Source organism: Scyliorhinus torazame, chromosome 28 (assembly GCF_047496885.1).
Source record: "Scyliorhinus torazame isolate Kashiwa2021f chromosome 28, sScyTor2.1, whole genome shotgun sequence".
In the NCBI taxonomy this organism is placed as follows: Eukaryota; Metazoa; Chordata; class Chondrichthyes; order Carcharhiniformes; family Scyliorhinidae; genus Scyliorhinus; species Scyliorhinus torazame.
In genome coordinates this window covers 29,860,162-29,886,077 of record NC_092734.1, presented here as the reverse complement: position 1 = coordinate 29,886,077, position 25,916 = coordinate 29,860,162, and the positions used below count along the sequence as shown (strand labels likewise).

Here is a 25,916-nt window from a genome sequence, read left to right as displayed (position 1 = left end):
CCTTTAATCCATCACTTAATGACTCCGATTCCACAGCACTATTGGGCAGTGAGTTCCACAAATTTACCACCCCCTGCGAGTAGTTCCTCCTCATCTCAGTTCTAAATCTACCGCCTCTCAACCTATATCCGTGACCTCTTTTTCTAATGTTATTTGCCACTTATCTGCCCAAGCCTGAACATTGCCCAGGTCTTGTTGCATGTAGGCACAAACTGCTTTGGTATCAGAGTATTTGGGACTGGTACAGAACATTATGTAATCATCAGAGAACATCCCTTATGATTGAGGAAAAGTCATTTCTCAAATGGCTGAAGATAGTTGGGCCTAGGACACAATCCTGAGGAACTCCCACAGCGATATCCTGGGACCGAGATGATTGGCATCTAACAAATACAACCATTTTCCTTTGTGCTAGGTATGACTCCAACCAGTGGAGAGTTTTTTCCCCATTATCCTCTGTTTTGCTAAGCCTTTGATGCCGCACTCAGTAAAATGCTGCTTTGATGTCAAGGGCAGTCATTCTTCTCACCTCTTGAGTTCAGCTCTTCTGTCCATGAGGCCGGGAGCTGAGTGACCCTGGCCAAGTTTCCTTGCTCATGTTTTCCCACTCCACGAGACGTGGGCGGCCAGAGTTGATGTTGAGAGTTCACCGAGCAAGTCGCTCTCAACTACGTACCACTGTGCCGTCACTCCTTGTGGCTCTGTCCTGTCGTCTCTGGTGCTGAGGTGAGAAGGGGCTGTTTATCACAGGGCTAAATCGCTGGCTTTGAAAGCAGACCACGGCAAGCCAGCAGCACGGTTCGATTCCCCGAACAGGCGCCGGAGTGTGGCGACTAGGGGCTTTTCACAATAACTTCATTTGAAGCCTACTTGTGACAATAAGCGATTTTCATTTTCATTTCATCTGTCTGGTTTCATTCCTGTAGCAGTTTGACACAACTGCGGGTCTTGCTCAGCATTTTAGGGAGCTTTGAACCACATCGTTGAGGGTCTGGAGTCAAGGTGTAGGCCAGACCAGGTAAGGATGCACAGATTTCTTTCCCTAAAGGGCATTAATGAACCAGGTGTGTTTGGCAATGGTTTCATGGTGACTATTACTGAGATTAGCTTTCTAATCCTAGATTTATTAAATGAATTTAAACTCATCAAAGCTGCTGTGGCGGGATTCGAACCCGTGTCCTCAGATCATTAGCCTGGGCCTCTGGATTACTAGAATGGTAACATTGCAACTGTGCCACTACCCCTGACAGAGATTCCGCGATGGCAATGCCATTGAATGCCACGGGGAGAAGGCTAGATTCTCTCTTGTTGGAGGTAGTCATTGCCTGAGATTTATGTGGCGTGATTGTTACTTGCCACTTATCAACTCAAGCCTGAATGTTGTCCAGGTCATGCTGCAATGGACATGGGCTGCGGAGCCATGAATGGGGCTCAACATTGTGCAATGACCAAGAAGCATCCAGACTTTTGACCTTCTAATGGAAAGAAGGTCACTGATGAAACAACGGATCGTGGTTGGGACGAGCATCTCCTGCAGCGATGTCTTGGATCCGAGTTGAGTGGCCTCCGATAACCACAGCCCTCTTTGATTCCAAACAGTAGAGAGCTTTCCTCCTGATTCCCATTGACTCCAGTTTTGCTAGGTCACCTTGATGCCAGACTTAGTCAAATGCCTTGGTGTCAAGGGCAGTCACTCTCAGCTCATCACTTGTGGTTTGGACATGTTTGGACCAAGGCTGTAATGAGGTCAGGAACTGACTGGTCCAGGCGGAACCCAAACTGATCGGCAGCGAGGAGTTTATTGCTGAGTTAAGTGCCACTTGATGACACTGACCCCAACCCTTCTGTTACTTTTTTTAATTCGTTCATGGGACGTGGGCATTGCAGGCTGGGCCAGCAATTATTGCCCATCCCTAATTGCCCTTCAGGGGGCAGTTAAGAGTCAGCCGCATTGCTCTGTATGTCTCGAATCACATGTAGGCCAGACCAGGTAAGGACAGTAGATTTCCTTCTCTAAAGGACATTAGTGAACCAGATGGGTTTTTACGACAATCGACACTGGTTTCATGGTCATGATTAGACTTTTAATTCCTGATTTTTATTGAATTCAAAACTTCACCATCTGCAGTGGCGGGATTCGAACCCGGCTCCCCAGAGCATTACTGTGGGTCTCTGGTTTACTAGCCCAGTGACAAAACCACTACACCACCGCCTCACTGCTGATCATCCACTCTGCATCTCTGGCTGAAAATTGTTGGAAATGCTTCATCCTTGTCTTTTGCAATGGTGTGCTGTGCTCCCGGAGGGTGGGGATATTTGTGGAGTCTCCTCTCGTGAGTTTTATAATTGTCTATCATCATTCACGGCTGGATGTGGCACAGCTGCAGAGCTTCGATCTATTCCGTTGTTGTGGAATTGATACTACTCGCGGTGCTTGGCATGCAAACAGTCCTGGGTTGTAGCTTAACCAGGTTGGTACTGCACATCCAGATATGCCTGCTGCTACTCTTGCACTCTACATTGAACCAGGGTTGATGGTGATGGCAGAGTGAGGCATTCTACCATGAGGTGCTGCTGGTGGATACTCCGTTTTGAGCTACTAGATCTGTTTGAAGTCAATCTCATTTAGCAGGGTGGTAATGCCACACAACACAATGATGGGATATTCTCAATGCGAAGCCAGGGCTTTGCCTAAAAAGGACTGTGCAGGGGCAATTCACACCAATGCTGTCATGAACAGATGCATTTACGACATGCTAGATGGTGGATGAGGTCAAGTACGTCTCCGCCTGTCTTCTTGGTTCCCTCATCGCTTGCCCCAAGCCGCCTTTGTTTCTGCATTTATCAAAGTTAGATTGAAATACTCGTTTAGAATTGGGGGCATTTCCTCATAACTTTTGGAGATCCTTTCTGCTGGCTGCTTTGCCAAGAGATATTTGGCATCTTGTGAATTACAGCTTACATGAAGAATTATTTCCTGTTGGCCTGAAACATCGTCAATTAACATGTAGTCATTATTGTATTAATAAAAATAATTCTGGATCTTGGACACAGAAAACCTCATTTGTGTACAAACTCTACTTAGGATGCTCATTTTTTTTGACAGAAGTGTAGTTTTGTTGTAGTCATGCCATAGGTTTTTAGGTAAGAGCTGCAGATTATATCTTTGATATTGGAGCTAATCTCATTAGAACAGATGTGTTACTTCAATAAAGGTTTCACTTGTCCATTCTCCCTGTAGGGATTGGAATAGCTAGCTGAACTTATGCCATGTTCAACTCAACACTAAATTTAAATGACACGATTGAAGTATGTTTTTATAATTCAATAAATATTTGATTTGCAGAATTGACTCTCAAAAGAGTAACACTCCACAGTCACTACTGCAATTTCAACTTTCGGATTCAGCTGACCTGGTCATCATAGAATTTTCATAGAATTTATAGTGCAGAAGGAGGCCATTTGGCCCATCAAGTCTGCACCGGCTCTTGGAAAGAGCACCCTACCCAAGGTCCACATCTCCACCCCATCCCCATAACCCAGTAACTCCACCCAACACTAAGGGCAATTTTGGGCACTTAGGACAATTTAGCATGGCCAATCCACCTAACCTGCACATCTTTGGACTGTGGGAGGAAACCGGAGCACCCGGAGGAAACCCACGCACACACGGGGAGAATGTGCAGACTCCGCACAGACAGTGACCCAAGCCGGAATCGAACCTGCGACCCTGGAGCTGTGAAGCAATTGAGCTATCCACAATGCTACCGTGCTGCCCTAAAATCATGCAAGTGCAATGGATGCCATTGGGTATGGGACACTTGACTGTTTTCTCTCTTCCTGGGACATTGGATACGAAGATAAATTATATCTCCACTGCTGCCTTGGTGTAGTTGGCCACCATTGCAAGACCAAAGATGGAAGGTGAAGGCCAACTCGCCTTAGCCCCAGATGACCATAGGCTGCTTTCTCCTTTTGAGGGGGAGAACAGTCTGATGGTGATTTAACTTGAGGACCACCACACCTCCAGGCGAGGGGCAAGATCGAGAAGGCAGGGCCTTCATGAATAACATCAGCCGGTACAGGAATTGAACCCACGCTGTTGTCCTCGCTCTGCATCACGAATCAGCTGTGTAGCCAAGAGAGCTAAACCGGTTTGGCCATGCTAAATTGGTGTCCAACGGTTAGGTGGGATTGCGGGGGAGTGGGCCTAGGTAGGTGCGCTTTCAAAGGATGGTGCAGACTCGATGGGCTGAATGATCTCCTTCTGCACTATAGGGATTCCGTGATTCTAAGACTGGGGGTTCAAACTGGTGCTATTACTGTGGAGCCTTCAGAATGCATATTGTAGGGGTCATTTTACAGGTACCTGCCACACTAGCTGTCGGTGGCCAGTCGCACATCAGCCCTCCCACAGTCCTCCACCCATTCATTTTGACTAACTCTTGAACACTTGTCCGAAAACAGAGAAAAATAAGAATAATGCCATTGATTCAGGAGCAACACAAACCTCGTCCAAGCACCACATTCCAGTGGCGCTTTACTTAAATATCGAAATTCTAGGCCAGCAATAATGCCTTTCGCCGAGCTAATTATGGGTTTATTGGAATTTGATTTCATTTCAAAAGCTACCTTTAACACACAACTTCTTAGTTGGGAAATCAACTCTGCTCCTACAGTCAAACTGTGGTGTTTGACTGTAGGAGCTGAAACTTTCCCTTTTAACAGTTCAGCACCTTGCTTTTAGAATCTGTACTTTTATTATGAATACGATGCTAAATGTCGAAACGATAACTGCCCAAGTAAAGCTATTGAAGAAGATGATTCTAAATAACTGCGTCGTTGAAATAGTTTTTTGTGGTCCTCTGCCCCACAGAGAAGAATTTTTCCCTTTAACAGTAACAGACCCTGATCCCCTGAAGGGCCTCCGATTGCACCAGTGAGCAGTGCAGCCTGTTGGAAGCTTTCCCTCGCAATAGGAGTGCTTTTTCTTCATCCAGGACTCTCTTTTAGTCCTTGGTTGTGTTTAGAATTCTCCGAGTACGACTTCAATATGCCTTGCATATTGGCTACTTGGTCAACAGGCTAGCCCAGCAGGTAAATCGATATTCTTGCGGATCACGCAATGGAAAACACAAAAGTTACCTTCCCTGTCACTGTGTATGCCACAATTAAAGAGGATGCATTGCTGGAGACTCCACGCTGCCGGGAGATTGATCTGTTCAGTGCAGGCCTGCGAATGGGATTTCTGAATGGTAGCTTTGTCCTCTGCTGATGTCAGAGTGGGTATATTTATTTTTTCGCCACCAGTCAGTTTATTGTTCTATATTAGTGGCTTCCCGCGTCTTTCAACAGCTATTGAATCCCTTCCAGTGTCAACACGTCCACTCTGTACGAAGCCGCTAAAGCGGCAAGAACTGTTTTCACAGATTAAGGCAATATTTCTTTTGATTGAACTATACGCACAGCTAAGGGAGACGGATTTCACCGTTCAGGAGCGGAGGAGAGATTTGCCTCTTTAATCCGACTGCTCAAGATGTTTGCGCAGCAGAGGGCTCAATGGGAACCCGTGACTTAAAGTTGGCGCTCTTGTGTTCAATTGTCTTCATTCCCAAGCGCAATGAAGTTGTTTTGTGTGACTTTTCATTTAAGAGGTAATGAACCTGTGTCTATTTTCTCTGTCTCTTTCAAAACAAAAAGTTAAAGAAATGTCTGAGAGCATCAAGGTAGATTTCATGTTAATTCTGCTCAGTTGCCCCCCCCTAGCCAATAGAATTACAGCTGTGGCTCTTTTGTCCAATCTCCCATCAGTGTTATGTTGTCACATCATGAACCGGCCTCCTGGTCAATTGAGCTAACCGATCTCCCGTCCCGGCTCAGTTACTCATGAAGGTTAATCGATCTTAGAACATAGAACATACAGTGCATAAGGAGGCCATTCGCCCATCGAGTCTGCACCAACCCACTTTTGCCCTATCGTAGAATCATAGAATTTACAGTGCAGAAGGAGGCCATTCGGCCCATCGAGTCTGCACCGGGTCTTGGAAAGAGCACCCTATCCAAGGTGAACACCTCCACCCTATCCCCGTAACCCAATAACCCCTCCTAACCTTTTGGACACTAAGGGCAATTTAGCACGGCCAATCCACCTAACCTGCACATCTTTGGACTGTGGGAGGAAACCGGAGCACCCGGAGGAAACCCATGCAGACACGGGGAGAACGTGCAAACTCCGCACAGACAGTGACCCAGAGGGGAATTGAACCTGGGACCCTGGCACTATGAAGCCATAGTGCTAGCCACTTGTGCCACCATGCTTGCCCCTCACCTGAGGTGTGGTGACCCTCAGGTTAAATCACCGCCAGTCAGCTCTCTCTCTCCCTCAAAAGGGGAAAGCAGCCTATGGTCATCTGGGACTATGGCGACTTTCATTGCTAAGTTGAGCTATCGTATAAAAACTAGTTTTAAATAACCGTTAATTTATCGTGCTAAAAATTACGCCCTTGGTCCCTGTAGGCTGTGATGTGACAATATTGCTGTTGTAATGCAGAAAATAAGCATTCACATGAGAGGTGGAGGGGACGTTAATGTACTAAGCAGGAAGTCAAGTTCATGAGGAAAGTAGTCCTGAGGGGAAGTCTTTGGAATATTATGAATTTTTCAAATTGTCCCTGTGGAGCAGTTGCTTTCCTGTGCATAGATGGTTGGAGAGGAGATGGTGGTGAAACATTTTAAGCAGGGGATGCAGAGAGAGCGATGGTGACTTTGACGTTCATGGCAGTGCTGATTCTGGTGTGTATGCATAAATGTAAAGCATCAGCACAAAGGTTGCTCAATACATTCCTTGACATTAAACATTGGGCCATAACCTCCGACGAGCGCAGGAATTAGAAGGATTTAATGCATACTTAACTGGTCTAGAAAATTGCGCTGAAACCTCCAATTGCCAAAGCTGCTTGGGGGCCTACATCGAAAGACCTCTTGCAGGCATCAGTGCAGCGCAGCTCTGATGAATTGAAGGCGACCACACTATCTTCACTGCACTGTGTGCCAGAAAGCAGGTAAATTTAAAGGGCCCAGTGAAATTGACAGGGCAGGGAGAAGGTAAGTGGATAGGATTTGGGTGGCTCGGGGTTGGGGGGGGGGGGGAGTGGCGTGGGAAGGTTTGGAGATCGGGGTTGGGGGGGGTTGGAGTTCAGAGTGGATGGGTGGGGGCAGGTGGGGCAATTGGAGATCGGGTGAATGGGGTGGGGGGGGGCGGGGGTGGGGGTGGGTGGGAGGGGTTGTAGCCCAGGTTGGGGAGGGTTTGGAGAAGTCGGGTGGGAGGTTGGGGTGGGGGAGGGTTGGAGATCGGGATAGGGGTTTGGAGATCGGGATAGGGGTTTGGAGATCGGGATAGGGGTTTGGAGATCGGGATAAGGGTTTGGAGATCGGGATAGGGGTTTGGAGATCGGGATAGGGAGAGTTGGGTCAGGCCCTTAAGTCAAGTGAGCAGTTGGAAACCAAGGAACAGTGCAGGCCAGCGGGGTTGGGGAATGGGGGGAGGGGCGGGCTGCGAGTTATGGATATGGAGGGAAGGGGAATTCCTTTTGGGCCAACTGGCCAGGGTGCACAAAACAGTTACCCAGGAGTTAGTTCCTATCAGAAAAAGATATTTCTTCTATCTTTTTATGGGTAACACTGGTTTAGCACACTGGGCTAAATCGCTGGCTTTTAAAGACGACCCAGGCAGGCCAGCAGCACGGTTCAATTCCCAGCCTCCCCGAACAGGTGCCGGAATGTGGCGACTAGGGGGCTTTTCACAGTAACTTCATTTGAAGCCTACTTGTGACAATAAGAGATTTTCATTCATTTCATTCACCTACCGAAGTTAGCACTTTGAATTACATTTTCGGATGGTGTCCAACGCAGGCAGTTGTCCAGGCAGAATGTGGCACAAAGAATTGCGAGACATTCAGGATGACATTTGCACTGCTCTCTGTTAAGTGGATCTTCACCGACGCTTTAAAAAGCTTTCGACTGTTACAAGGTTAGCGTCTTGATATTTCCATGAATACAGCAGTATTAGTCATTAGCAGTCTGAACATTTTACATTGAAATATCTGTCCATACGGCCCAATATTTACCTCCTGTAACAGTTTAATCAGTGGGTCGGTGAACACCCGATTGGCCAAATTGCCTCTTTCTGCACTGTAGGAATCCTTTGGTTCTATGATGTCGGAGTAATATCCGTGCGTGATCTAAGTTAGAATGCAAAAACAGGAGTAGACCACTTTGCCATTTGATCTGCCCATTCAGTGAGACTGCTGATTTGCGATTAAACTCCAAAAGTGTGCCTTATTCCCCGGACCTTTAGTTCACAAAGATCTCACCGATCTCACGATTGAAAATGAACAATTGATCTGACGTCAGTTGCTTTTTGCAGAAGAAAGTTCCAAGCTTCTATCATGCTTTAAGTGTAACAGTGGTTTGTAATTTTAATACTGAAAGGATTGGCTTGAATTTTTAAATTAGGCCCAGAGTACTTCTAAATTTCGGGAAATATTACCCGAAGAAACTCCCCGTTGCAATTTAACCATTAGAGTCCAGGTATCAACCTGTTCTCAAAAGGCCAGGATATATTTCTAAAAGTGTGGTGCCCAGAGCTGCTCACTGACTCCAGGCCTGAATTTTCCAGATGGTGGGACCCTGCTTCCCGCCATTTGAAGAGTCGGCGGAAACACGTTCCCGCCGATCCCGAACGCCCCGCAGCCATTTCACACCAAATGAGCATGAAATAGCTGCAGGCGCGACTTCTGTTTCTCGCTCCGGAGGATGTCACGCCTTGGAGATCTGCCGGCCAAGGTCAGTGGGGGAGCCTAAACCTCTGGCCCAGATGTGGTCTAACCAGGGCTTTGTATAGCTTGCGCATAACTTCTAGCCCTTGTGTTCTCGTCTTCTGGATGTAAAGGCCAGCATTCTATTGACCTTTTGGATTATTTTCTGTGGGTGTCCATGATATTTTAACGATGGACTTGGCTATTTATAACTGCATTTTTGTACCAAGCGTTTCTTGAAAATGGAATGAGGGAGCATTTGATAAGAGAAGGCGAGATTTAAATTGTCAAGCTGCTTTATTTCTCAGCAAGTGACTACCAGAGCAACAACTATCATTGGACTCGCTCAGTACAATATTACATAGAACATACAGTGCAGAAGGAGGCCATTCGGCCCATCGAGTCTGCACCGCCCCACTTAAGCCCTCACTTCCACCCTCTCCCCATAACCCAATAACCCCTCCTAACCTTTTTGGCCACTAAGGGCAATTTCTCATGGCCAATCCACCTAACCTGCACGTCTTTGGACTGTGGGAGGAAACCGGAGCATCCGGAGGAAACCCACGCACACACTGGGAGAACGTGCAGACTCCACACAGACAGTGACCCATTGGGGAATCACACCTGGGACCCTGGCGCTGTGAAGCCACAGTGCTAACCACTGTGCTACCGTGCTGCCCTGTGTAATAATATTGGCCGGCACGGTAGCACAGTGGTTAGCACGGTGGCTTCACAGGGTCCCAGGTTCTATTCTGTAGATGGTACATACGGCTGCCACTGTTCATTGGTGGTGGAGGGATTGAATGTTTGTGGAAGGGGGAGCAATCAAGCGGGGCTGCTTTATCCTGGATGGTGTTGAGCTTCTTGAGTGTTGTTAGAGCTGCACTCATCCAGGCAAGCGGAGAGCATTCCTGTACACTCCTGACTTGTGCCTTGTAGATGGTGGACAGAATTTTGAGAGGTCAGGAGGTGAGTTACTGGCCATAGGACTCCTAGCATTTGACCTGCTCTGATAGCCACAGTATTAATATAGTTGGCCCAGTTCAGTTTCTGATCAATGGTAACCTCCATGATATTGATTGTGGGGGATTTAGCATTGGTCATGCCATTGAATGTCAAGGGGCGATACTTAGATCTTGTCGGAGATGGTCATTGCCTGGCACTTGCCACTTGTCAGCCCAAGCCTGGATATTGTCCAGGTCTTGCTGCATTTGGACTTGAACTGCTTCATTATCTGAGGGGTCGTGAATGGTGCTGAACATTGTGCAGTCATCAGTGAACGTCCTCTCTTCTGACCTTTTGATGGAAGGGAGGTCATTGATGAAGCAGCTGAAGATGGTTGGACCTCAGACACTATCCTGAGGAACTCCTGCAGTGATGTCCTGGAGCTGAGATGATTGACTTCCAACCACCTCACAACCATCTTCCTTTGTGCCAGGTATGACTCCAACCAGCGGAGAGCTTTCCCCCTGATTCCCATTGGCTCCAGTGTTTGTAGGGCTCCTTGATGCCGCACTCAGTCAATACGGCCTTGATGTCAAGGGCAGTCACTCTCATCTCATCTGAGATGGTCTCCTTTGAGACAAAAGAGGACTGAAGTGTTCATGGGACTGAGCTATTTGTTGGTGGCACCTTGCTAAAGTCACTGTTTACCCTCCTGCTAATATTTGTGTTTGCTTTTTGTGTTAAGTGTGCCACAGGAAGCAAATACCTGCTTAGAGCTGTATGAATCCCAAGTGGGGCACATTGCACAGTGATGCATTGATTACACCTTTTTAAAATCGGATTATTTGGCTCAACCCAAAATTCATTTAACATGGAGTTAACATAGAACATACAGTGCTGAAGGAGGCCATTTGGCCCATCGAGTCTGCACCGCCCCACTTAAGCCCTCACTTCCACCCTGTCCCCGTAACCCAATAACCTCTCCTAACCTTTTTGGACACAAAGGGCAGTTTATCATGGCCAATCCACCTAACCTGCACGTCTTTGGACTGTGGGAGGAAACCGGAGCACCCGCAGGAACCCCACGCAGACACGGGGAGAACGTGCAGACTCCGCACAGACAGTGACCCAGCGGGGAATCGAACCTGGGACCCTGGTGCTGTGAAGCCATAGTGCTAGCCGCTTGTGCTACCGTGCTGCCCTGAAGAGACATTTGTGGAGACATTTATTCCATTAAACTCAAACGGGTGCATAGACATAATGAGAAATTTTAAGGCAATTTGTCCGAAGTTCCTGTTTTGGTGCATTGTACTCGATCCTTTATGACTAATTTTGAGGACTTAAATTAATTATGTTCTATTTTAGGATTGGTTTCATTAGTGATTTTTTTTCTTTTGCTTTTCTTGTTAGTGGTTGATACAATTAGTGACATTTGGGGGTCAGAAGTGAATGAGTTGATCATTTAATTTAGAATTCCAGGTGTATTGACCAGTAATATCGTGGTAGGATTGAAGTTTGCCACTAGATGTCATCTGAATTGAGAGTAATTTCATCTGATGTCACTTTTATAGATGACTATGAATCACAACTTAGGAAATACAAAAATAAATTCCCACAGATCTCCAATTCATAAATACGTTTTTAAAAACAGCTTTATTAATAACCTGTTCATAAAATCGTTCGCCAAGTTTCAAAATTAGGCATTTCATAGAATTTACAGTGCAGAAGGAGACCATTCGGCCCACCGAGTCTGCACCGGCCCTTGGAAAGAGCAACCTATTTAAGCCCACATCTCCACCCTATCCCAGTAACCCTACCTAACCTTTTTGGACAAGAAGGGCAATTTTAGCATGGCCAAGCCATCTTTGGACTTTGGGAGGAAACCGGAGCACCCGGAGGAAACCCACGCAGACACGGGGAGAAAGTGCAAACTCCCCCCAGTTACCTGAGGCCAGAATTGAACCCAGGACCCTGGAGCAGTGATGCAGCAATGCTAATCACTGTGCCTCATTGGCCCCCCAACGTTCTGCAATTTTATTAGCTGGGTGTTAAAACTGACATTGTCCCGTGTTCCCGTTTTGATTTTTCCAATGCTGACTGCTTGAGTAAACAGAGAAGATCTGTGGCAAAGGATGGAATGCATCAGGAATCACCTCTGTGCAGTAACTTGTCCAGCAGGAGCACATTTACTTCAACATACTTGAGCTTGAGACCATTTGGTTTTGTTGTTACAGGTTGACGAAATCTACCATGATGAATCATTGGGTACGCACATCAACATGGTTTTGGTCAGAATGATTATGGTAGGCTACCGACAGGTGAGTCAGTGTCAACAGGTGCTGTTCCCCAAGTTGCTAATTGCTGGACGTTAAATGGAGCTGTTAATTATTTATTTACCAAAACAGATGGCCGATTTTTTTTGAATGAATTATAATGTGCTGTTGGGAAATTCCAATATCCCGTGAAGTCAAAAGTGGAAGTCACAAAATATAAGATGGTCACGAGGAAATACAGGAGTGAATCCAGGGCAAACATTACCAACGGAATGGTAATGATGTGGAACATGTTTCCATCAGGAATAGATGAGGAAAATGGATGGTGATCGTACATTTAAAGGGAAACTAGATAAGTTCATGAGGGAGAAAGGAATAAAAATTATATGATACCAGCATGAGATAATCCGAAAATGTGCAGGTTTGGCCCCTTAGTGTCCTGGGATGTTTGGGTTAGGTGGGGTTACGTGGATGGGCCAGGGGGAGTGGGATGCTCTTCCAGAGGGTCGGTGCGGACACGATGGGCTGAATGGCCTCCTACACTGTCGGGATTCTGTAAAGAAATGCAGGAGGAGACGCGTGGGGCATAATCCTTGGGATGTGGCACGGTCTGCGTTTATCGTCTCTCCCTAGTTGCGCTCAGATGCTGGTAGTGGATTTTGCAGAGGTTTTGATATTCTGGCACGTGAGGAAACTTCCGAGGGCATTCCTGAGTCCACCACGTTGGTGTAGTCCCAGGGTTTCTTCCCCGAGGGCATTGGAGAACTAGTTGAGTTGTTCCAATATTCTTTAACAGCTCCACGGTCACTTTTGATGGCACCAACTTTTAAGTCCCGGGTTGTTTTTAAACTGCGTATATGCCATTGATAAAGCTAAACAATATGCAAAACCAGACTGTTAGATACCAATGTTGAACCACACATTCAAATAATCAATTCATTATTTTTTAAGGGGGGAAAAAAGTAAATTGCAAACAACAATCTCACCCAAAATGCGAAACAAAGCAAACTCCTGGTGGCATCTGCCCAAGAGTTATATCTTCACACTGACGATAGGGCAGCACGGTGGTGCAGTGGGTTAGCCCTGCTGCCTCACGGCGCCGAGGTCCCAGGTTCGATCCGAGCTCTGGGTCACTGTCCGTGTGGAGTTTGCACATTCTCCCCGTGTCTGCGTGGGTTTCGCCCCCACAACCCAAAGATGTGCAGGGAAGGTGGATTGGCCGCGCTAAATACCCCTTAATTGGGAAAAAAATAATTGGGTACTCTAAATTTTTTAAAAAAAAAACACTGAAGATCCATTTTTCGTTGTATAATTTTAAAATTGGTCCACCAAAAAACTTTTGCTTGATATTCATTTGCCTGTCACCGCTGCTGTGCTGATTGTAAGCAAAATAGTCCGAAACCCTACACCCAATAGATAAATAATCCGCACGCCCTCAGTCCCATTTCTAGTTGAAATTAAATGAAATGAAACTCACTTATTGTCACAAGTAGGCTTCAATGAAGTTACTGTGAAAAGCCCCTAGTTGCCACATTCCGGCACCTGTTCGGGGAGGCTGTTACGGGAATTGAACTGTGCTGCTTGCCTGCCTTATCGAACCCAGTGATTGGGACCAAGTCCAATCACTTGGGACCAGGGTCAAAGCCAGCGATTTAGCCCTGTGCTAAACAGCCCCAATGGTTTTCCCACTGATCCCAAATGGACAGTCTAGTATAAAATCGGTCAAATGGCCATGTTGTGTAGAATACTGTAGAGTGGGTCGTTTATTGGGAGAGAACGATACTTGTGGGATATAGTTGTAAACACTCTACTGTTCCACATTTAAAGGGGGTTTATGAGAACGCATATCTAACTTTTCTTCTCCCCTCCCCCAGCCTTATAATGGGGAAAATGAAATGGGAGGGTCTGCAGTGAGTGCACGTAGCCATGGAGAGTTGCCAGGCCTGAACGATCCCTTTGGGCCCCCTGTCTTGATACTGCATCCCAGGAGGCCTTCGAGATGACAGCCTTGGCTGTCTGGCTTGCGAGAGTTACGAGCTAGTTTGAGCTACCTCCATAACTAAAATCATTTCCACACTTGTGAGTCTCGAGTGGATCGCTCGCAGTGGTTCAAATGATATGCAATCGCACAACATTGTGAGATGCTAATGTTAGTAAAATGCTCACAGCAATGATACGTTTAAACACTTTTATGTCGCACAGATTACAGTAGTTTCAGTAGTTAGGTTTCTAATTCAATTCTTTTCAGCGTCCTTCACAACACTTAAAACCCGAGCCTCGTGGAAACAGTTTGCTGCGAGCTTTAGATGTATCTATTTTAAAAGGCTGAAGCAAAATTGTATTTTAAGGTGACCACAGACAAAATAGCCTTGGGGTATTCCTGTGTGTGTGCCTGTAAATACCTCAAATAAGTTTAGTCTGCCAGACGGCTGCTGTCCGTTAAACAATTTTTATTGGCGAACTCCAAATTTAGCACCGTGGAAGTTTACTTTGTTCCAGCTGGCCAGTAATTCTGTGAAATATATCGTCAATATAAAACTTTCAACTTGTCATAGGTTTTGTGGTTCAGATTGTTACCATAACAATTTTAATTGTTAACTAAAAAGATAGCTAAGCACAAATATCCTTACCCCTTTGACAGCATACATATCCATTGTAACTTTATTCCCTCTGAGCAACAATTTTCACCAGTAATCATTATTATTTTCTTTACTTCCGCAGAATTTTATTTTAAGGCTATTTATTCTGGTATCGTTATTTTTTTTTGTTAAAAGCCGAAAGATGTTTCCCACTGCCCCACCAATAATTCAATCCCCACACTGGCCCACTAGGTTCCCTGATGGTCTTCTGGGAATGATAGGACCTGTACGAGTGGGATGGGTTGCACCTGAACCGGAACGAGACTAACATCCTTGTGGGGAATTTTGCGAGTGCCGTTTGGGGGAGGGCGGTTTTACTAATTTGCCAGGGGGACAGGATATGGATTGGAGATAGGGTAGGGGGTGATGCACAGCCAAATATAGAAGATAAACCAAGTCAGTCTAAAGGCAGAGTGATTATAGATTTAGAGGGGATGTGAGGAAAATCTTTTCAACACAGAGGGTGGTTGGAATTTGAAACTCACTGCCTGAATCATAGAATCACTACAGTACAGAAAGAGGCCATTCGGCCCATCGTCTGCACCGACCTTTTGAAAGACCACCCTGCCTAGGCCCTATCACCTGCACTGTAACCTCACCCTAAGGGGCAATTTAGCATGTCCAAGCCCCCTAACCTGCACATCTTTGGACTGTGGGAGGAAACCGGAGCCTGTAGCCACCTAAAATGGCTGATCCCCAAGTATTTGGCCAAACCCCGATCTAAAATGGCGCACTAAAGAGGCTGATGAGAAAATCAGCCAACAGGACTCAAAACGGACAGCTGCAGGCAGAACAGTGTATTCGGCTCTGGGGAAGTCGGCCCAGACCGATACCTGCGACCATTAACAGCACATCGACCCAGCCATCTGCATTTTAATCTGCCATCCCTGGGAACAATTGCTACAAATTAGCAATTGAAAGCCGATCCAGACCTCTCGGCGCCAGCAGTGGCCGAGACAAAGAAAGGTGAACGACCACCCCCAGATCAAGGAATTGCCCCATTATTGGAGCATATCGAACCCAGTGATTGGGACCAAGTCCAAAACTTGGGACCAGGGTCAAGGTCCGCCCCGAGAGGTGGGAAGCCCCTGGGAACTATAAAAATAGGGGCCAAGTTCAGATCGACCCTTCTTCTCCGACTCGCAACCTTCGAGACCCTCCGACGAAAGAACAAGTAAGTCTTACTCCAGCGATCGCTACCAGATAGGTGTTCCAGACTGTCGACCCGTACCAGCCTTTTTGAATCCCGCAGGCCAAACCCAATTCGATAGACCATTCGTTTCCCTGACCTGGTGGGCCATCAACAAAGTTAAGTATTGGCCTTTAGTGGTAGGTAATAGTCTAGAAGTAGTATTATTGTATAAGTATTTATTGCTGTATATAATAAATGATCGTTGATTTAACATTTACTAAGCGGTGTGCTGCATTATTAATCAGTACTTGAGCTTGAACCACGTGGCGGTATCAGAAAGATACCTGGCAACTTGTGAGCAAAGGTGACAGAATTAGAGCTAATAAAACTAAGGCTGATAAGAGCAACAAGCCCCGGAAGAAACCCACGCAGACACGGGGAGAAAATGCAGACTCCACAAAGACAGTGATCCAAGGTGGCAATCGAACCTGGTCCCTGGTGCGGTGAGGCAGCAGTGCTAACCACTGTGTCACCCTGCCGGCTCAAAAGCTGGACGCAGGAACCCCCACAATATTTAATGACGAGCACTTGAAATGCCATACATACAAGGAAAATGGGGTTAGAATGGATAGGGGCTTGATGGCTGGAGTGGACATGATTGGCCAAAGGGCCTCTTTCGTGCTGTAAAACGTTTATGACTCAACTCCGTACTGTCACTAAATGTAGACTTTTGAAATCAACTTTATGTAGTATTCCGATCATGACTGTGGACTCTATGGGCGACATCCTCCGACCCCCCACCGGGTCGGAGAATCGCCGAGGGCTGGCGTGAATCCCGCCCCCCGCCGGTTGACGAATTCTCGGATATTCGGCGGGAGCGGGAAGCGCCGGTTTGCGGCCCCCCCCCCCCCGGCGATTCTCCGGCCTGGGATGGGCCGAAGTCCCGCTGCTGTAATCCCGGTCCTGCCGGTGTGAATTAAACCATCTCCCGTACCAGCGGGACCAGGCAGCGTGAGCGGGCTCCGGGGTCCTGGGGGGTGGGGGAGGGGGGGGGGGGCGATCTGGCCCCGGGGGGGTGCCCCCACGGTGGCCTGGCCCGCGATCGGGGCCCACCGATCCGCGGGCGGGCCTGTGCCGTGGGGGCACTCTTTTCCCTCCACCTCGGCCACAGCCTTCACCATGGCCAACGCGTATGAGACACCCCCCGCCCTGCGCATGCGCGGGGATGACGACAGCAGCCGCTGACGCTCCCGTGCATGCGCGGACTTCCGCCGGCCGGCGAAGTCCTTTCGGCCCCGGCTGGCGTGGCGCCAAAGGCCTTTCCCGCCGGCCGGCGGCGCGCCAACTACTCCGGCGCGGGCCTAGCCCCTCAAGGTGAGGGCTTGGCCCCTAAAGGTGCGGAGAAATCAGCACCGGAGTGGTTCCCGCCACTCCATCCCGCCGGGACCCCCCGCCCCGCCGGGTAGGGGAGAATCCCGGCCCATATGTTGATTACCTGTCTTGCGCAATTCATAGCTTAATTATTTGGTAATTCACCAAACTGTTGCACGATACCTACTCGACATCATTGTTTAAAAATATGTTGATATTCATGTTACTTGTCAAGATTTGATTGAATTTCCAACCTCTTGTTTAATGAGGTAAAATATTTTCACTTAAAAAAAATATATATAGTTTGGATTTCCATTTTGTGTCACATTGAGGGGACGTGGGCCCAACCATACGTTGCGCTTGCAGTGAATTAATTTTATTGGTAGATATCGCACGCCTCAATTCAACAACTTTGTCTGACGCCTGGAAAACAACCACACGCTCTCCACCTGATTTTGAGGGTGGAGTGCAGCCTGGGAAGCGGAGCAAATAAAAAATAAAATGGCTACAAAGTAAACTAGTACTTCATTTGAATATGGATGAGGATTATTCAGTGGGAAGAGATACCATCCAGACTGTTGATTAAGCATTTGTCAGTGATGATGAGGCACATATAATTTAGCTGGTTGGCTCCTTCTGATTCCCACAGTATGTGGCAATTTTTATAGTCTTAACAAGCCCCAAATATTAGAGAGGCAAGGATTTAAAATAATAAAATTTAAAGTAATTCAGACTTTCTCAATATCGCTTGCCATAGAATCACTACAGTGCAGAAGGAGGCCATTCAGCCCATCGAGTCTACACCAACCCTTCAAAAGTGTACCCTGCCCTATCCCCGTCAGCCCATCTAACCTATGGACACTAAGGGGCAAATTAGCACGGCCAATCCACCTAAGTTGCACATCTTTGGACTGTGGGAGGATACCGGAACATTCGGAGGAAACCCACGCAGACACGGGGAGAACGTGCAAACTCCACACAGTCACCTGAGGCCGGAATTGAACCCAGGACTCTGGCGCTGTGAGGCAGCAGTGCTAACCACTGTGCCACCGTGCCGCCCCAGTTGTGTATAAATGCCTTGCGCATCGAAAGGTCCATCATGAACTTCAGAACCGTTGAGCGGCAATTACTGACCTAACAAGGGAGAAAAATCTCTTATGAATAAAACTTTTGTGATCGTTGGGGGTTTTCGTAGCAGTTACATTCTTGATTTTAGATGCAAAATCATTTGAAATTGAACATTATGCTCTTTGACATATCTAAAAATGAGAAAATTGACTGATTCAATCAACACTTGGCATTGATGGCCTCGAGGCATGCTAAAGAAAAGCTAAAATTCAATTTTCTGCTCCATTGATGCCTTTCTCAAAGAATGCAGTGTTCATTTCTCAGAATAGTGAATCCAGGGCACCTGTTGATTGGACAAACATAAGCTGACCCCATTGAGCAATGTAGCTAGCATTTTAATCCTTTCATGCTCGCTCTATTGAAGTGCAGTTCCTGAGACTTTCTCATTCTCTAATGGAATCTGGATCTCGAGAACAAAGTGATAAAAAACATGACAATCCTGTGCCTGCTGGGAAACCTGGCTGTTGGATTTTCAAGGCTTAGCATCAAATGCTCTCCAGTTCTTTGCATCCCATCTAACCTGGCATGATTCCTACAGACCTTCTGGATAATGACTCAGCTTTTGAAAGGTATCGGTGCTAACCGACCATGACTATTTTTTTAAAATTTAGAGTACCCAATTCATTTTTTCAAATTAAGGGGCAATTTCGCGTGGCCAATCCACCCACCCTGCACATCTTTGGGTTGTGGGGGCGAAACCCACACAAACACGGGGAGAATGTGCAAACTCCACACGGACAGTGACCCAGAGCCAGGATCGAACCTGGGACCTCGGTGTCATGAGGCAGCAAGGCTAACCCACTGCGCCACCGTGCTGCCCTAACCGACCATGACTTGGACTAAGCGGTAGACTTTAATCTTGACAACCAGTTATTTTCTTTGCCTCACTGCAAAGGCATTTAACAGCAAAATGCAGAGATTTGGGTCGTTTCCCAGCCCAAAAGAAATTCTAAGTGCCATTAAACCACGGCCGCGTCCTTTAAAGGTCAGGTGTAGTGTTCACGATGTCAGCCGGCTTAAAAATGTTTGTGTCGCTCTCTGCAAACAAATACTTCCTCCTCCGACTCTCGCACTACTTCGATATCACCTTGGTGTACCTGAGGAATACATAGGGAGAGATGGTGGTGTCGTGGTATTGTCACTGAATTAATAATCTAGAGCAGTGTTCTTCAAAGTTGGGGGCGCAACCCGTGGGTGGGCCGCGGGCGGGTGTCGGGAGGGTCGCGGAGCCGTTGTCCGCGGCGCTCCCGATCGCGCAAATCCCCGCGCAGTAGCCGGCTTTTCATAACGCCAGCTGCAAGCAGCCGCGAACATGTTAAAAAAAAAAATTTGCCCGCATTGCGCATGCGCGCACGATGACGCGCCGATAATCGGGCACGTATGCGCAGGGTGGCCGCTATTTTTTTAAACGGTTGCAGCTTTTTGTTCTACAAGTTCTGTAGTGGTTTTTATTCATTTATTTTATTCATTTAATTGTTATTTTTTTCATTTATTTTATTCATTTTATTTTTTTTACAAGTTCGGAGGGGTTTTATTCATTCTTTTCATTTATTTTACTCATTTTTTCCCCCATTTTTTTTTACAAGTTCGGGGGGGGTTATTTGATAAAACTTTACAGGAAAAAAATTCAGAACTTTGGAAAGATGGCGACTCCATACTTTCCGACACCAGAAGGCTTCACCTTCATCCAACAGGTTCCATTGGAGGAGCGTGTGCGAGGGCCCAAGGGACCCCAAACCATTTCCTCCATTTTTGTCAGCAGCAAACAAGGTAAGAGAAAATGGTGGGTCGCGCAGGTCGGCCGGCGTGGGTCGCGCAGGTCGGCCGGGTTGGGTACCGAAGGTTGGCTGGTTGGTAAAAATGGGTCCCCAGAAAAAAAGTTTGAAGAACACTGATCTAGAGGCAGCTCGGGCAGCTGCTGGAATTTCATAGATTATCATAGAATTTACAGTGCAGAAGGAGGCCATTCGGCCCATCGAGTCTGCACCGGCTCTTGGAAAGAGCACCCTACCCAAGGTCAACACCTCCATTCTATCCCCATAACCCAGTAACCCCACCCAACACCAAGGGCAATCTTGGACACTAAGGGCAATTTATCATGGCCAATCCACCTGACCTGCACATCTTTGGACTGTGGGAGGAAACCGGAGCACCCGGAGGAAACCCACGCACACACAGGGAGGATGTGCAGACTCCGCACAGACAGTGACCCAAGCCGGAATCGAACCTGGGACCCTGGAGCTGTGAAGCATTTGTGCTATCCACAAGGCTACCGTGCTGCCCCAATTCAATTCAATTTGTTTTTTTTCTTTAAAAAAAGCCTGGAATTGGAAACTCGTCTCAGTAAGGGTGACCTTGAAACTCATCGTCGATTCTGCTGGGAGAACCCGGGCTCTTATACTCCGCCTTACTGGGTGGCGCCAGTAGGCGGCTGATCCAATTGGGACCCGGCATCTATCCACCAATAGCCTCTCGGCATCACAGGGTACCGTAATACCCCGAATGCATACCACCACAGGCAGGTATATGGAGTTAAGTCACAGATCAGCCATGATCTCATTGAATGGCGGGACAGGCTCGAGGGGCTGAATGGCCTACTCCTGTTCCTATGGCTACAGAGGGATTTCTGGCCCTGCGGGGTCACAATCAGGAGTCACGTAGTCTTTGCTCCTTGCGTCTTGAACTGCAGTTGCTTTCCAAGAGGTCCTTTCAGAAAGAAACCTGTGAACAAGCCAACATTCTCGCCTTCATGAATTGCAATAAATCTTATATTTTTACCACTTGTGTCATTAGTCAGGACTGAAATAGTTTTATGAATGGAAAATAAGTTGCCTAGACTGGTTGCACGAAATGATGTTTTGTTTTTGTTTTTAAATATTTTTGATTAAGGTTTTTAAACAACACAATTTTCCCCCTTACAAACAATCACCCCCCCCCCCCCCCCCCTTGTAACAAAATAACGCAAAATCTCCCTGAGCAAGATATATACATGGCAAGATGGTATATTTACATAGCTTTATACACTGGCTCTTGGCCGCACGTACCGTTTCCCCCCACCCTCCATCCCATCTCCTGCTCGTCCATCACCTCAAATAATCTCTCGTCCCCTCGTCTCCCCCCCCCCGGGTTGCTGCTGCTGCTGACCGACCTTCTTCTAACGCTCCGCGAGATATTCTAGGAACGGTTGCCACCGCCTGTAAAACTCCTGTGCAGACCCTCTCAAAGCAAACTTAATTCTCTCCAATTTTATGAACCCCGCCATGTCGTTAATCCAGGCCTCCAGGCTAGGGGGCTTCGCCTCCTTCCACATTAGCAAGACCCTTCGCCGGGCTACTAGGGACGCAAAGGCCAGAATTCCGGCCTCTTTCGCCTCCTGCACTCCCGGCTCATCCACTACTCCAAATATTGCTAGTCCCCAGCTTGGCTTGACCCGGACTTTCACCACCTGGGATATTACTCCCGCCACACCTCTCCAGAACCCCTCCAATGCCGGGCATGACCAAAACATATGGACATGGTTCGCCAGGCTCCCTGAACATCTTTCACATCTATCCTCTACCCCAAAGAACCTACTCAGCCTCGCCCTCGTCAAATGCGCTCTGTGGACCACCTTAAATTGTATCAGACTGAGCCTGGCACACGAGGAAAAGGTATTAACCCTATCCATGGCATCAGCCTATAGCCCTTCCTCAATCTCCTCCCCCAGCTCCTCCTCCCATTTACCTTTCAATTCTTCTACTAGCGCTTCCCCCTCTTCTTTTATCTCTTGGTATATTTCCGGCACCTTGCCCTCCCCGACCCATACCCCCGAGATCACCCTGTCTTGAACTTCTTGTGCCGGGAGCAACGGAAATTCCCTCACCTATCGCCTCACAAAAGCCCTCACCTGCATATATCTAAATGCATTTCCCGGGGGTAACTCAAATTTCTCCTCCAGTGCCCCTAGGCTCGCAAATGTCCCGTCAATGAACAGGTCCATCATTCTTCTTATCCCCGCCCGATGCCAGCCTTGGAACCCCCCGTCCATCTTCCCCGGGACAAACCGGTGGTTACCCCTGATTGGGGACCACACCGATGCTCCCATTGCACCCCAGTGCCTTCTCCACTGGCCCCAGATCCTTAGTGTTGCCGCCACCACCGGGCTTGTGGTGTATTTTGTCGGCGAGAGCGGCAGCGGTGCCGTTACCAACGCCCCCAGGCTCGTTCCTTTACAGGACGCCATCTCCATCCTCTTCCATGCCGCCCCCTCTCCCTCCATAACCCACTTACGGATCATCGCCACGTTTGCTGCCCAGTAGTAGCTCCCTAGGTTTGGCAAAGCCAACCCTCCTCGGTCCCTGTTGCGTTCCAAGAACCCTCTCCTAACCCTCGGGGTCTTATTTGCCCAGACGAACCCCATAATACTCCTACCTACTCTCTTGAAAAAGCCCTTGGTGATCACAATGGGGACGAAATGATGTATTGAAACCAGAGTGCTAGCCTAGCTCTACTCTGTATATGGTAGTAGCGAATGCAGTCTTGGAGTGGTCTGCGCTCGTACTCGATACTCAACACGGAGAAGTGTTGGATTTTCCAGCACTGACACGCTTGAGTTGGGAGACATAAATAGTGCTCGAGAGATTAATACCAACTAAAGAGCATAATATTTCAGTTCTTTATTTCCTATTAAATCCTCTGCCATTGAACAGTAAGTTAGAAATTGGCATTCTTCAAATACCCAAGTGCCTGCTTATTCTTGGACATTTATTGGCCTACGGCTCTTGGATGTAAATAGATTTGTCGTAAAAGCACTAAAGCCATGAAATACATTAAAATGATTAGTCGTGGTTGCGATAAAACTAACGTCTGTTATTGAAATGGCCTTTTTCACATCCCGGTAATTTTCCTATATCACTTATTGCAAGACTGGAAAACAAGTGGGGCGGGATTCTCCCATCGGGCGGCTAAGTGCCGACGGCGGAGTAAAAACGGGAGTGTTTTACTCCGCGTCGGTGCCCGTTCCGGGACCCCATTCTGCGGCCCACAGGGGGCTAGGGTGGCGTTGGAGCGGCCTTCGCCGCCCCAGCTGCCGATCCCGGCCTGAACCCGGCGCCGCGGGGTCCGCGCACGCGCAGCCGGGCCGGAGAATCGGCGCGCCGGCCCGGGCCGGAGAGTCGGCGCATACCCCGCCCGGCGCTGCGCTGGCCATGCCAGCGCCAATGGCGACGATTCCCCGCACTGCAGAGAATTGCGTCTGGGCGGGGTGGTGCGATTCGCGCCGATTCTCCGACCCCACCCGTGATTTTTGCGATGTATCTTTACTTCATTTCTTTATCATCTCCTTATTGCCTCTTAACTTTCTATCTTCCATATTTTGAGCAGGTTGTATATTTCCTCCCAGGCGAAGCTTGATGGAATTTGTCCACAGATGGTTAGCTAAAGTACGAGCTTTGAGGAGTGGAAAATTAAGCTTAAATATAATGTGCTGAATCTCATAGTAACCTCTCCTTCCCCTCCCACACACAAACACTCCTCTTAGTTATTCTTCCACTAATTTACTCACATAGTTACCAGGACTCTAGTTTGTCATTCTATTAGGAAATACATCATCTAGTTGTTCAGTGGCCACATCTTGGACAGTTTAGCTGCAGGCATAAATAAAGCACAATATATTTCATAGTCCCTGAAAGAAATTAATTTGTGAAATGTTTATCTTTTACTGCCCAGTGTGTACCAATCCAGGTAGTAGCTGCGTGGTCAACTAATTTCACTGGTCATCAAATGCACAGATAGTACATTTATTCACCAGACATTTTGATTTGCAACCGGTGACCAATACACCAATATTGATCAATGAGGGTAATATAACGAGCAGTTTACTTTCTAACCCAAGACTTTATGTTGGAGTAATTGATGAGGGTGGCACAGTGGTCAGCACTATTGTCTCACTGTGCCAGGATCCCAGGTTCAATTCCACCCTTGGGTGACTGTTTGGAGTCTGTACGTTCTCCCCTGGTCTGCGTGGGTTTTCTCCGGGTGCTGCGGTTTCCGCCTACAATCCAAAGATGTGCTGGTTAGGTCGATTGGCCATGATAAAATTGCCCCTTAGTGTCCAGGGGCATGCAGCTTAGATGGTATTACGAGGATAGGGCGGGGTGGGATAGGGCGCTCTTTCAGAGGGTCATTGCGGATCCGATGGGCCGAAATGCCTCCCACTGCACTGTAGCAATTCTACGGAATATTTCAGTAGATACTCTGGGAACCTATGTTGTGTTGACCTCATTTGATTTATTTTGATTATTTTCCTTAAGCGTATAGGTAGACATGTTATTAATTTATGTGGCTGGGAACTGTTTCAACAGTCTTGCAATAAAGTATTCTGTATCATTTAAAGAAAATCAGGGCCTTGGATGAAAGCATTTAATATAGTTTAAAACAAAGTGTAAGGATTAGTGACTCAGTTATGATGTGCTTGTCCTCGTACGGTAATAGCATACAGGTCGAGGAATTTCTGCACTCCAGTGTGCGTACCTTCAAGTGTCTCTTTTCACTGAGCTGATCTAGCTGCTGTGTTTAATTGCTGGACAAGTGGCTTCTATTCTAACCAAAGCTTTCGCACATAGGGATTATTTTTTCCACTTGACTTCAAAATTGCTGAATGCCAAAATGAAATGTGACAACATTGCGAGAAGACATTGTAAGACCTGTCACCTCATTCGTACTTACTTTAGAATGCCCCCATACAAGAGCACCCAGAAGTGGCAGCACGGTACCACAGTGGTAAGCACAGTTGCTTCACAGCTCCAGGGCCCCAGGTTCGATTCCTGGCTTGGGTCACTGTCTGTGCGGAGTCTGCACGTTCTCCCCGTGTGTGCGTGGGTTTCCTCCAGGTGCTCCGGTTTCCTCCCAATCCAAAGATGTGCAGGTTAGGTGGATTGGCCATGACAAAATTGCCCTTGGTGTCCAAAACGTTTAGGTGGGGTTATGGGGATAGGGTGAAGGTGTGGGCTTAAGTAGGGTGCTCTTTCTAAGGGCCGGTGCAGACTCGATGGGCTGAATGGCCTCCTTCTGCACTGTAAATTCTATGATTCCATGAATACAACTGGAAATTCAGTATCAAAACTCGATACTTTCATGAGATGTATCTTTTTCTTCTAAGTAACTGCAGACAGGGTTGTCTTCTCATGGTGATGTACCTAAAGAATTAACGTGCAGACATTCTTTCAAGCTGCCAAAGTAAATCTGGACCAATTTCTAATTTGCTGATCAGGATGTACGGATTTTCACGTTCAGCGAAGCTCTTTACAAAGACAGCATTCCCTTCAGTTGCATTTTCCAATATTGGAGTCAAAAGCGGTGGGGCCGATTCCTCAGCATTTGTCCGGGTCTGACATCAAGGAGCTCCAGGAAAATTGACATCAGTGGGAATCGGGAAAGACTCACTAACTGGGGTGGGTCATGTCTACTACATTCGCAACTGATCACATACTGAAGCAGCCCATTCCAATGTGTAATAAGACCTGGACATATATTCAGGACTAGGCTGATAAAGTGTTAGGCAGTGACCACCTCTTAACAAGAGACAATCTAACCATCTCCCCATGGGTGTTCAATGCATTATCATCACTGAAAC

General features: G+C 47.4%; 1 protein-coding gene across 1 annotated transcript in view; it reads left to right on the top strand.

Moving 5' to 3' along the window:
- LOC140403638 (A disintegrin and metalloproteinase with thrombospondin motifs 14-like) overlaps positions 1–25,916 on the top strand; it is a 206,239-nt gene that overhangs the window by 86,534 nt on the left and 93,789 nt on the right. Inside the window, 1 exon segment of the mRNA XM_072491785.1 lies at positions 11,996–12,079. Within this exon segment, the coding sequence (XP_072347886.1) occupies positions 11,996–12,079 (84 nt within the window).